Source organism: Oncorhynchus gorbuscha, linkage group LG04 (genome assembly GCF_021184085.1).
Source record: "Oncorhynchus gorbuscha isolate QuinsamMale2020 ecotype Even-year linkage group LG04, OgorEven_v1.0, whole genome shotgun sequence".
Classification (NCBI taxonomy): Eukaryota; Metazoa; Chordata; class Actinopteri; order Salmoniformes; family Salmonidae; genus Oncorhynchus; species Oncorhynchus gorbuscha.
Genome location: NC_060176.1, coordinates 5,162,258 through 5,175,085, shown reverse-complemented (window position 1 = coordinate 5,175,085; position 12,828 = coordinate 5,162,258). Strand labels below are relative to the sequence as shown.

Here is a 12,828-nt window from a genome sequence, read left to right as displayed (position 1 = left end):
CTCTAGTCTAGGGTATAGTTCTGTGTCAGTACAGTCTCTAGTCTCTAGTCTAGGTTATAGTTCTGTATCAGTCAGACTCTAGTCTAGGGTATAGTTCTGTGTCAGTCAGACTCTAGTCTAGGGTATAGTTCTGTGTCAGTCAGAGGGTATAGTTCTGTGTCAGTAGTCTCTGTGTCAGTCTCTAGTCTAGGTATAGTTTGTGTCAGTCAGATCTAGTCTAGGGTATAGTTCTGTGTCAGTCTGTGTCTGAGTCTCTAGGGGTATAGGTTTGTGTCAGTCAGACTAGTCTAGGGTATAGTTTTGTGTCAGTCAGATTCTAGTCTAGGGTATAGTTCTGTATCAGTCAGTCTCTAGTCTAGGGTATAGTTCTGTGTCAGTAGTCTAGTCTAGGTATAGTTCTGTGTCAGTGAGTCTCTAGTCTAGGGTATAGGTTTGTGTCAGTCAGACTAGTCTAGGGTATAGTTCTGTATCAGTCAGATTCTAGTCTAGGGTATAGTTCTGTGTCAGTGAGTCTCTAGTCTAGGGTATAGTTCTGTGTCAGTGAGTCTCTAGTCTAGGGTATAGGTTTGTGTCAGTCAGACTAGTCTAGGGTATAGTTCTGTATCAGTCAGATTCTAGACTAGGGTATAGTTCTGTGTCAGTGAGTCTCTAGTCTAGGGTATAGGTTTGTGTCAGTCAGACTAGTCTAGGATATAGTTCTGTGTCAGTGAGTCTCTATTCTAGGTTATAGTTCTGTGTCAGTCAGACTCTAGTCTAGGGTATAGTTCTGTGTCAGTGAGTCTCTAGTCTAGGGTATAGTTTTGTGTCAGTCAGACTAGTCTAGGGTATAGTTCTGTATCAGTCAGACTCTAGTCTAGGGTATAGTTCTGTGTCAGTGAGTCTCTAGTCTAGGTTATAGTTCTGTGTCAGTCAGACTCTAGTCTAGGGTATAGTTCTGTGTCAGTCAGACTCTAGTCTAGGGTATAGTTCTGTGTCAGTCAGAATAGTCTAGGGTATAGTTCTGTATCAGTCAGACTCTAGTCTAGGGTATAATTCTGTGTCAGTGAGTCTCTAGTCTAGGTTATAGTTCTGTATCAGTCAGACTCTAGTCTAGGGTATAGTTCTGTGTCAGTCAGACTCTAGTCTAGGGTATAGTTCTGTGTCAGTCAGACTCTAGTCTAGGGTATAGTTCTGTGTCAGTGAGTCTCTAGTCTAGGGTATAGTTCTGTGTCAGTGAGTCTCTAGTCTAGGGTATAGTTCTGTGTCAGTGAGTCTCTAGTCTAGGGTATAGGTTTGTGTCAGTCAGACTAGTCTAGGGTATAGTTTTGTGTCAGTCAGATTCTAGTCTAGGGTATAGTTCTGTATCAGTCAGATTCTAGTCTAGGGTATAGTTCTGTGTCAGTGAGTCTCTAGTCTAGGGTATAGGTTTGTGTCTGTCAGACTAGTCTAGGGTATAGTTCTGTATCAGTCAGATTCTAGTCTAGGGTATAGTTCTGTGTCAGTGAGTCTCTAGTCTAGTGTATAGTTCTGTGTCAGTGAGTCTCTAGTCTAGGGTATAGGTTTGTGTCAGTCAGACTAGTCTAGGGTATAGTTCTGTATCAGTCAGATTCTAGTCTAGGGTATAGTTCTGTGTCAGTGAGTCTCTAGTCTAGGGTATAGTTCTGTGTCAGTGAGTCTCTAGTCTAGGGTATAGGTTTGTGTCAGTCAGACTAGTCTAGGGTATAGTTCTGTATCAGTCAGATTCTAGACTAGGGTATAGTTCTGTGTCAGTGAGTCTCTAGTCTAGGGTATAGGTTTGTGTCAGTCAGACTAGTCTAGGGTATAGTTCTGTGTCAGTGAGTCTCTATTCTAGGTTATAGTTCTGTGTCAGTCAGACTCTAGTCTAGGGTATAGTTCTGTGTCAGTGAGTCTCTAGTCTAGGGTATAGTTTTGTGTCAGTCAGACTAGTCTAGGGTATAGTTCTGTATCAGTCAGACTCTAGTCTAGGGTATAGTTCTGTGTCAGTGAGTCTCTAGTCTAGGTTATAGTTCTGTGTCAGTCAGACTCTAGTCTAGGGTATAGTTCTGTGTCAGTGAGTCTCTAGTCTAGGGTATAGTTTTGTGTCAGTCAGAATAGTCTAGGGTATAGTTCTGTGTCAGTCAGACTCTAATCTAGGGTATAGTTCTGTGTCAGTGAGTCTCTAGTCTAGGGTATAGTTTTGTGTCAGTCAGAATAGTCTAGGGTATAGTTCTGTATCAGTCAGACTCTAGTCTAGGGTATAGTTCTGTGTCAGTGAGTCTCTAGTCTAGGTTATAGTTCTGTGTCAGTCAGACTAGTCTAGGGTATAGTTCTGTGTCAGTGAGTCTCTAGTCTAGGGTATAGTTTTGTGTCAGTCAGAATAGTCTAGGGTATAGTTCTGTGTCAGTCAGACTCTAATCTAGGGTATAGTTCTGTGTCAGTGAGTCTCTAGTCTAGGGTATAGTTTTGTGTCAGTCAGAATAGTCTAGGGTATAGTTCTGTGTCAGTGAGTCTCTAGTCTAGGGTATAGTTTTGTGTCAGTCAGAATAGTCTAGGGTATAGTTCTGTATCAGTCAGACTCTAGTCTAGGGTATAGTTCTGTGTCAGTCAGTCTAGGGTATAGTTCTGACTGTCAGTATAGTTCTGTGTCAGAGTCTCTAGTCTAGGGTATAGTTCTGTGTCAGTGAGTCTCTAGTCTAGGGTATAGTTCTGTGTCAGTGAGTCTCTAGTCTAGGGTATAGTTTTGTGTCAGTCAGACTAGTCTAGGGTATAGTTTTGTGTCAGTCAGATTCTAGTCTAGGGTATAGTTCTGTATCAGTGAGTCTCTAGTCTAGGGTATAGTTCTGTGTCAGTGAGTCTCTAGTCTAGGGTATAGGTTTGTGTCAGTCAGACTAGTCTAGGGTATAGTTCTGTATCAGTCAGATTCTAGACTAGGGTATAGTTCTGTGTCAGTGAGTCTCTAGTCTAGGGTATAGGTTTGTGTCAGTCAGACTAGTCTATGGTATAGTTCTGTATCAGTCAGATTCTAGACTAGGGTATAGTTCTGTGTCAGTGAGTCTCTAGTCTAGGGTATAGGTTTGTGTCAGTCAGACTAGTCTAGGATATAGTTCTGTGTCAGTGAGTCTCTATTCTAGGTTATAGTTCTGTGTCAGTCAGACTCTAGTCTAGGGTATAGTTCTGTGTCAGTGAGTCTCTAGTCTAGGGTATAGTTTTGTGTCAGTCAGACTAGTCTAGGGTATAGTTCTGTATCAGTCAGACTCTAGTCTAGGGTATAGTTCTGTGTCAGTGAGTCTCTAGTCTAGGTTATAGTTCTGTGTCAGTCAGACTCTAGTCTAGGGTATAGTTCTGTGTCAGTGAGTCTCTAGTCTAGGGTATAGTTTTGTGTCAGTCAGAATAGTCTAGGGTATAGTTCTGTGTCAGTCAGACTCTAGTCTAGGGTATAGTTCTGTGTCAGTGAGTCTCTAGTCTAGGGTATAGTTTTGTGTCAGTCAGGGTAATAGTTCTAGACTCTAGGGGGTATAGTTCTGTATCAGTCAGACTCTAGTCTAGGGTATAGTTCTGTGTCAGTGAGTCTCTAGTCTAGGGTATAGTTTTGTGTCAGTCAGACTCTGTATCAGTCTCTAGGGTATAGTTCTGTGTCAGTGAGTCTCTAGTCTAGGGTAGGTTATAGTTCTGTGTTCAGTCAGACTAGTCTAGGGTATAGTTCTGTGTCAGTGAGTCTCTAGTCTAGGGTTCTGTGTCAGTATAGTCTAGGGTATAGTTTGTCAGTCAGAATAGTCTAGGGTATAGTTCTGTGTCAGTCAGACTCTAGTCTAGGGTATAGTTCTGTGTCAGTGAGTCTCTAGTCTAGGGTATAGTTTTGTGTCAGTCAGAATAGTCTAGGGTATAGTTCTGTGTCAGTCAGATCTCTAGTCTAGGGTATAGTTCTGTGTCAGTGAGTCTCTAGTCTAGGGTATAGTTTTGTGTCAGTCAGACTAGTCTAGGGTATAGTTCTGTGTCAGTCAGACTCTAGTCTAGGGTATAGTTCTGTGTCAGTGAGTCTCTAGTCTAGGGTATAGTTCTGTGTCAGTCTCTAGTCAGACTCTGTCTAGGGTATAGTTCTGTGTCAGTGAGTCTCTAGTCTAGGGTATAGTTTTGTCAGTCAGACTAGTCTAGGGTATAGTTCTGTGTCAGTCTAGTCTAGGGTATAGTTCTGTGTCAGTCAGTCTAGTCTAGGTATAGTTCTGTGTCAGTCAGACTCTAGTCTAGGGTATAGTTCTGTGTCAGTCAGACTCTAGTCTAGGTATAGTTCTGTGTCAGTCAGACTCTAGTCTAGGGTATAGTTCTGTGTCAGTGAGTCTCTAGTCTAGGTATAGTTCTGTGTCAGTCTAGGGTATAGTTCTGTGTCAGTGAGTCTCTAGTCTAGGGTATAGTTTGTGTCAGTGTAGTCAGGGTATAGTTTTGTGTCAGTCAGATTCTAGTCTAGGGTATAGTTCTGTGTCAGTCAGATTCTAGTCTAGGGTATAGTTCTGTGTCAGTGAGTCTCTAGTCTAGGGTATAGTTCTGTGTCTGTCAGACTCTAGGGTATAGTTCTGTATCAGTCAGATTCTAGTCTAGGGTATAGTTCTGTGTCAGTGAGTCTCTAGTCTAGGGTATAGTTCTGTGTCAGTGAGTCTCTAGTCTAGGGTATAGGTTTGTGTCAGTCAGACTAGTCTAGGGTATAGTTCTGTATCAGTCAGATTCTAGTCTAGGGTATAGTTCTGTGTCAGTGAGTCTCTAGTCTAGGGTATAGTTCTGTGTCAGTGAGTCTCTAGTCTAGGGTATAGTTTGTGTCAGTCAGACTAGTCTAGGGTATAGTTCTGTATCAGTCAGATTCTAGACTAGGGTATAGTTCTGTGTCAGTGAGTCTCTAGTCTAGGGTATAGGTTTGTGTCAGTCAGACTAGTCTAGGATATAGTTCTGTGTCAGTGAGTCTCTATTCTAGGTTATAGTTCTGTGTCAGTCAGACTCTAGTCTAGGGTATAGTTCTGTGTCAGTGAGTCTCTAGTCTAGGGTATAGTTTTGTGTCAGTCAGACTAGTCTAGGGTATAGTTCTGTATCAGTCAGACTCTAGTCTAGGGTATAGTTCTGTGTCAGTGAGTCTCTAGTCTAGGTTATAGTTCTGTGTCAGTCAGACTCTAGTCTAGGGTATAGTTCTGTGTCAGTGAGTCTCTAGTCTAGGGTATAGTTTTGTGTCAGTCAGAATAGTCTAGGGTATAGTTCTGTGTCAGTCAGACTCTAGTCTAGGGTATAGTTCTGTGTCAGTGAGTCTCTAGTCTAGGTTATAGTTCTGTGTCAGTCAGACTCTAGTCTAGGGTATAGTTCTGTGTCAGTGAGTCTCTAGTCTAGGGTATAGTTCTGTGTCAGTCAGACTCTAGTCTAGGGTATAGTTCTGTGTCAGTGAGTCTCTAGTCTAGGGTATAGGTTTGTGTCAGTCAGACTAGTCTAGGGTATAGTTTTGTGTCAGTCAGATTCTTGTCTAGGGTATAGTTCTGTATCAGTCAGATTCTAGTCTAGGGTATAGTTCTGTGTCAGTGAGTCTCTAGTCTAGGGTATAGGTTTGTGTCAGTCAGACTAGTCTAGGGTATAGTTCTGTATCAGTCAGATTCTAGTCTAGGGTATAGTTCTGTGTCAGTGAGTCTCTAGTCTAGGGTATAGTTCTGTGTCAGTGAGTCTCTAGTCTAGGGTATAGGTTTGTGTCAGTCAGACTAGTCTAGGGTATAGTTCTGTATCAGTCAGATTCTAGACTAGGGTATAGTTCTGTGTCAGTGAGTCTCTAGTCTAGGGTATAGGTTTGTGTCAGTCAAACTAGTCTAGGGTATAGTTCTGTATCAGTCAGATTCTAGACTAGGGTATAGTTCTGTGTCAGTGAGTCTCTAGTCTAGGGTATAGGTTTGTGTCAGTCAGACTAGTCTAGGGTATAGTTCTGTGTCAGTGAGTCTCTAGTCTAGGGTATAGGTTTGTGTCAGTCAGACTAGTCTAGGGTATAGTTCTGTGTCAGTGAGTCTCTATTCTAGGTTATAGTTCTGTGTCAGTCAGACTCTAGTCTAGGGTATAGTTCTGTGTCAGTGAGTCACTAGTCTAGGGTATAGTTTTGTATCAGTCAGACTCTAGTCTAGGGTATAGTTCTGTGTCAGTGAGTCTCTAGTCTAGGTTATAGTTCTGTGTCAGTCAGACTAGTCTAGGGTATAGTTCTGTGTCAGTGAGTCTCTAGTCTAGGGTATAGTTTTGTGTCAGTCAGAATAGTCTAGGGTATAGTTCTGTGTCAGTCAGACTCTAATCTAGGGTATAGTTCTGTGTCAGTCAGACTCTAGTCTAGGGTATAGTTCTGTGTCAGTGAGTCTCTAGTCTAGGGTATAGGTTTGTGTCAGTCAGACTAGTCTAGGGTATAGTTTTGTGTCAGTCAGAATAGTCTAGGGTATAGTTCTGTGTCAGTCAGACTCTAATCTAGGGTATAGTTCTGTGTCAGTGAGTCTCTAGTCTAGGGTATAGTTTTGTGTCAGTCAGAATAGTCTAGGGTATAGTTCTGTATCAGTCAGACTCTAGTCTAGGGTATAGTTCTGTGTCAGTCAGAATAGTCTAGGGTATAGTTCTGTATCAGTCAGACTCTAGTCTAGGGTATAATTCTGTGTCAGTGAGTCTCTAATCTAGGTTATAGTTCTGTATCAGTCAGACTCTAGTCTAGGGTATAGGTTTGTGTCAGTCAGACTAGTCTAGGGTATAGTTCTGTATCAGTCAGATTCTAGTTCTGTGTCAGTGAGTCTAGTTCTGTGTTCTGTGTCAGTGAGTCTCTCTAGTCTGTAGGGTATAGTTCTGTGTCAGTCAGATTCTAGTCTAGGGTATAGTTCTGTGTCAGTCAGACTAGTCTAGGGTATAGTTCTGTATCAGTCAGATTCTAGTCTAGGGTATAGTTCTGTGTCAGTCAGATTCTAGTCTAGGGTATAGTTCTGTATCAGTCAGATTCTAGTCTAGGGTATAGTTCTGTATCAGTCAGATTCTAGTCTAGGGTATAGTTCTGTGTCAGTCAGATTCTAGTCTAGGGTATAGTTCTGTATCAGTCAGATTCTAGTCTAGGGTATAGTTCTGTGTCAGTCAGATTCTAGTCTAGGGTATAGTTCTGTGTCAGTCAGATTCTAGTCTAGGGTATAGTTCTGTATCAGTCAGATTCTAGTCTAGGGTATAGTTCTGTGTGTCAGTCAGATTCTAGTCTAGGGTATAGTTCTGTGTCAGTCAGATTCTAGTCTAGGGTATAGTTCTGTGTCAGTCAGATTCTAGTCTAGGGTATAGTTCTGTGTCAGTCAGATTCTAGTCTAGGGTATAGTTCTGTGTCAGTCAGATTCTAGTCTAGGGTATAGTTCTGTGTCAGTCAGATTCTAGTCTAGGGTATAGTTCTGTATCAGTCAGATTCTAGTCTAGGGTATAGTTCTGTATCAGTCAGATTCTAGTCTAGGGTATAGTTCTGTACCAGTCAGATTCTAGTCTAGGGTATAGTTCTGTCTAGGGTATCAGTCAGATTCTAGTCTAGGGTATAGTTCTGTGTCAGTCAGATTCTAGTCTAGGGTATAGTTCTGTGTCAGTCAGATTCTAGTCTAGGGTATAGTTCTGTATCAGTCAGATTCTAGTCTAGGTTATAGTTCTGTGTCAGTCAGACTCTAGTCTAGGGTATAGTTCTGTATCAGTGAGTTCTAGTCTAGGGTATAGTTCTGTATCAGTCAGATTCTAGTCTAGGGTATAGTTCTGTATCAGTCAGATTCTAGTCTAGGGTATAGTTCTGTATCAGTCAGATTCTAGTCTAGGGTATAGTTCTGTATCAGTGAGTCTCTAGTCTAGGTTATAGTTCTGTGTCAGTCAGACTCTAGTCTAGGGTATAGTTCTGTATCAGTGAGTCTCTAGTCTAGGGTATAGGTTTGTGTCAGTCAGACTAGTCTAGGGTATTGGTTCATTGTCTATTTAAATCCAGGGGGAAGAGTGTATTTTAGAGAACTCCATATCTATCAGGGAGAAGATAATCAAGCAGATACAGCCTGTGTTTCCATTAGGTGGACTTCACCGCTCTTCTATTGATTGTTTATGGATTGACAGGTAAGTAACAGGTCAGAAATAGTTTTGTCTTAGTTGTTTTTACGGTGGCACAAAGCAGCACTGATCATAGGCCTTTACAGAAAAAGACACAACCTCAATTAATGCCCCACATTAGTGCTTACTAGACCATTTGGACTTTCCTTTTCCTGTTTTCTTTGTTTGAATGGGACCATATTAAAAATACGTGTGATCATTTTAAATGTGTGTAATTTTACTGGTGTGTTTGAAGCTTAAAATTAATCTGCAAATATAGTATTTGTTAATAACTTGGCTAATAGTCTCTGCTTTGTATTAAATGTAAAAAGACAAAGAAAGAAGCTGATGGAAAGAATGATATGATCTTCCAAAATTAATTCTGCAGATGTACGTAAGTTGGCCTGTAACTTCACTACACCAGTGATATGTTGACACTTCCAGTAATAGGCCTTGTTCAAAGACCTCTTCAGTCAAGCACATATGAAACAACTTCATTATATGTCTGGGTAGCTTTGGAAACTTGGGTACGGTAGTCATGTTATTTCTCTCTGTAAAAAGCTAAAGTGAGTGCTGCCAGTAATGTGCTGACTTGTCTAATAGTAACAAGGCGTTCAGACAAAGGTGACTGTTCAGTACAGCAGGAGGAGGCGGGAAGCTCGGCAGGGTTGGCAGTCTGTCTCACTTTGTTGGCAGTCGTTTGATCTTGTGGCTCAGAGGCATTTTTGTGGAGGCACCGTTTGTTGGTTGACTTGTTGGGACCTGTTGTTGTAAATCCCTGTGTGCTGTTCTTTTCAGCACAGTGGAACTCAGGGCTCTCTGTGAGTCATTCATAACAGTTCTGTTCATCTTTAATCTGTTTTAATTAGACATCAAATGTCAGGTCAGGAGAACCCCCTCCGGACCATTCAACTTTACAAATGGCACCCCGTCCCCATACACTCCATCCTTTTAATAAGACCGACATGGGGAGGGTGTTGTGGTAGAGAGAGCGACATTTGGAAACATATAAGCGAACAGTACAGACAGAGATAAAGGATTATATGTTGTTTTACAAGTTCAGCATCCTTCGGTCATTGTTCAGAACTGACGCTATGATGTCATGGCACATTGCAATGTAAACACAAACACATGTAAACACAAAGTGACATCCTTCCTGTATTACAATGTTCTCACATGGCACTAGCAGCAAACTGACACTAGAGGACAGTATTTGAATTGATTTGATCTTGTCTCTTTCCCTGCCCCTTTTCAATGACATCATACTAGTGAGTGAGTGTTAGGTCTTTACACACTTATTCCCATCTAATCTCAGAAATGGTACAAGGAGTTGACTCCCTCATCATTAGTGATTATTAAGTGGGACATATTTTCTAAATGTTTCACAGGATATCATTTTGAGTTGCCATTATGCGTTGTTAGCATCCAATGACAAGCCCATCATGGCCCATAGTACAGTTTTTAACAATCACTTTGGCACTAATTTCAGAACCTTGTGGTCATTTTTCAAAGCTCTAGACAAAACTCAAAGCGGTCATCACTTGTAACACAGGATGTCCAATGTTCAAAACATTGCATTCTGCATTCATATCTTTAAAGAAACCTTGCACTTACAGAATCATTGGTTCAAATAACTCATGTATCATGAAATACCATAGGAACATTCATTTAGATCACCCACACACAAGATACCGATAGTTTCACTGTGTAGTTGTTCATACAATCATTAAATATTGTAGTACAAAATATGTGATACATGTTTCATTATGCTAGGCCTGACACTGGTCTGCCGTGATGTCATTGCATGCGTCATCCATGGCCTGGAGAAGGGTGGCTTGTTCGTGAGGGCGCCGATCATATACCCTCCACCTCCATGAGGAGAAAAATTCCTCAATCGGGTTAAGGAAAGGAGAGTATGGGGGTAAGCACAGGGTGGTAAATTGTGGATGGGCCTGAAACCATGCTTGCACCATTTGAGCATGGTGGAACCTGACATTATCCCACACAATGACAGGTCATGCTATCAGCTCTACAGACCTGATTTAGCTCATCAAAGACAGTTACATTCGAACAGCGAATCATGTGGCTGTCTGCAACTCAATATATAGAGTATATAGAGTAGAGAGCTTTAGATGTTGTTCAGCCAAACATTAGAACTAAGCAACTTTGACCTAAGCAACTTTGACCGTGGTATGATTGTTGATGCCACACTTGGTGATTCCAGCATCTCAGAAACAGTTGCCTTCCTGGGATTTTTATGCACTACAGTCTCTAGAGTTTACAGAGAATGGTGCGATAAACAAAACACATTCAGTGAGCGGCAGTTCTGTGGGAAAAACACCTTGTTAATGAGAGAGATCAGAGGAGAATGTCCAGAATCATTCAAGCTAACAGAAAGGCCACAAACGCTCAAATAACAGCTGTTTAAAACAGTGGTGTGCAGAAGGGCATCTCTTAACATACAACACCATGAATAATTCAGGCTGTTGTGGAGGCAAAAGTACGAGAAAGGTGTACCTAATAAAGTGGCCGGTGAGTGTACAGTAATGTCAAATCTGAAAACGTGGTCTGGGAAAGTGGTACATGGGACCATAGAAACAGTGTCTGATAAAGAATGATGATGAAATATTACAGCCATAGATAATGTCGTCCAATTGGTTCACATTCTACGGTAATTGGTGTCAATGGATCTCGTTATCCTGAAACCTTCATGATCTAAACATGGAATATTGTTTGTCAGTTTCCATAAAACTATGCATTAAGAGTAATGCAACAGTTACTTATCATTTTGAACAGTTGTATCAATTGATAGTTAGATCATTGTAATGAAATGAATAGACAGTCATCTCAGATGTCATGTGTGAATTGCATTTTGAAATGGTAATACTTTGATGTTAAGTTGTCATTTTGAACAGGCGATTTAAGTTCAATGAACAAATTATCTTAGCTTTATGTGTATTGTATCCAAGCAATTGGAAAAGGTGTTAGTTTTGAAAAATTTGCATTTTGATCATTGGTTGTGAGTTTTGTGTCTAGAGTTTTGAAAGATGACATCAAGGTTCTGAAATTAGTGCCAAAGTGATTGTAAAAAACTGTAATATTAATGTGCTGTACGTAGTTATGAAATACTTTAAGATCTTCATATGCTTACTGTGTGTTTGCTCTGGCCTCTGCTCTACATCCCACAGTGTATATGTATTTGTGCCTGCGTGCTTGCCTGTGTGTACTCGCTCCTGTGTGTGCACTCCCCCTCCGGTGTGTGTGTGTGTGTGTGTGTGTGTGTGTGTGTGTGTGTGTGTGTGTGTGTGTGTGTGTGTGTGTGTGTGTGTGTGTGTGTGTGTGTGTGTGTGTGTGTGTGTGTGTGTGTGTGTGTGTGTGTGTGTGTGTGTGTGTGTGTGTGTGTGTGTGTGTGTGTGTGTGTGTGTGTGTGTGTGTGCAGCCTCACACTGTGTGTTCTGGCCCAAGCCCCTCAGTGAGTGACAGTTTGCCCTGTGTGACAGTGTGTTCTGAATGGCGCCTGACTATGTCCCGAGCCAGAGATCACAGTACACTGCTCTCTGCACACACTGTGGCAGCATGGTCACCCTCAGCAGCACTGAGGTCCTGAACACTGTGGTACCGGAGACAGGTAAGTAGAGAAGCTTGGCACCACTGAACCAGCATGGGTCTAGTTTTAGAATAGATGCCGGAGAGAAGTTAGCATTTTGTGTCTCGTGTTCAGCCCTACTTATAGGGTACGGCAGTCGGGTAATTGTCTGTGGCTCAGGATGTTAGTAATGTAACCGGTTGGATTTGTGCTGCAAGCAAATAATGTTTGAAGAGACTCGACCAGTTGTCATGTTCTCGGATGATCCAAAGGTCAGGATCCTAATTTCTAGAAATAGATTGGTTTGTGTGTCGTGTATTATCATATTCACACAGATGCTGTGTGCACTGCCAGTAGCCCCAGGCTCATATCCTGCCTCAGCTTGATGTATCAAGGGAAACAGAGAACAGAGTTTAAACCAGAGAGAAATTACTAAGCAACTTTTTTGTCGTCTCTGCTCTATTTAACAATGATTGATTTTAGTTCTGGCCTGGATGATGTTTGGATATGAATTTATCTTTGGGTGAATGCTTTGCTTACTGGTGATGCAAGAGAAGTCGCTCACAATCTTGATCAGCAATGATGGGTTGAAACATTTTGCAATAGAGGGTTTGAGTGAATTCCTTCCTATTTTCTCTGTGTCTGATATGCTAAAGTCATTCAAATCAGTATAATAGTGTAGGACACAGGTCTCTGGTTAATATATAATAATAATAATAATAATATATGCCATTTAGCAGACGCTTTTATCCAAAGCGACTTACAGTCAGTCATGTGTGCATACATTCTACGTATGGTTACCTCACATAGCAGCTGACGGGGTTGATGACTTTGAAAGTGGGAGTGGGATACTGAGACAGACAGTTGTAGGCAGACTGTGTGAACTAACTTGGAGATTCGTCACAGTTAGCACCATAGACCGTATATATATATATATTTTTTTAATTTTACCTTTATTTAACCAGGCAAGTCAGTTAAGAACAAATTCTTATTTTCAATGACAGCCTGGGAACAGTGGGTTAACTGCCTGTTCAGGGGCAGAACAACAGATTCGTACCTTGTCAGCTCAGGGGTTTGAACTCGCAACCTTCCGGTTTCTAATCCAACGCTCTAACCACTAGGCTACGCTGCCTCCCCAAAGTATATACTGTGGTTGGCAGGGTTGCATCGTTGCATGGTTTTGATGGCTACTG

At 41.5% G+C, this 12,828-nt stretch overlaps 1 protein-coding gene across 2 annotated transcripts in view; it reads left to right on the top strand.

Moving 5' to 3' along the window:
- Positions 1 to 12,828, top strand: part of LOC124033570 (solute carrier family 12 member 4-like) — a 71,443-nt gene that overhangs the window by 20,581 nt on the left and 38,034 nt on the right. Inside the window, exon 1 of one of the 2 annotated variants that reach the window (XM_046345624.1) lies at positions 11,537 to 11,677. The exons of the other annotated variant lie outside the window; for it this stretch is intronic. Within the exon in view, the coding sequence (XP_046201580.1) occupies positions 11,560 to 11,677 (118 nt within the window). The 5' untranslated portion in view covers positions 11,537 to 11,559. Of the gene's footprint in view, positions 1 to 11,536; positions 11,678 to 12,828 lie in introns of those variants that run through there. 2 annotated transcript variants of the gene reach the window in all.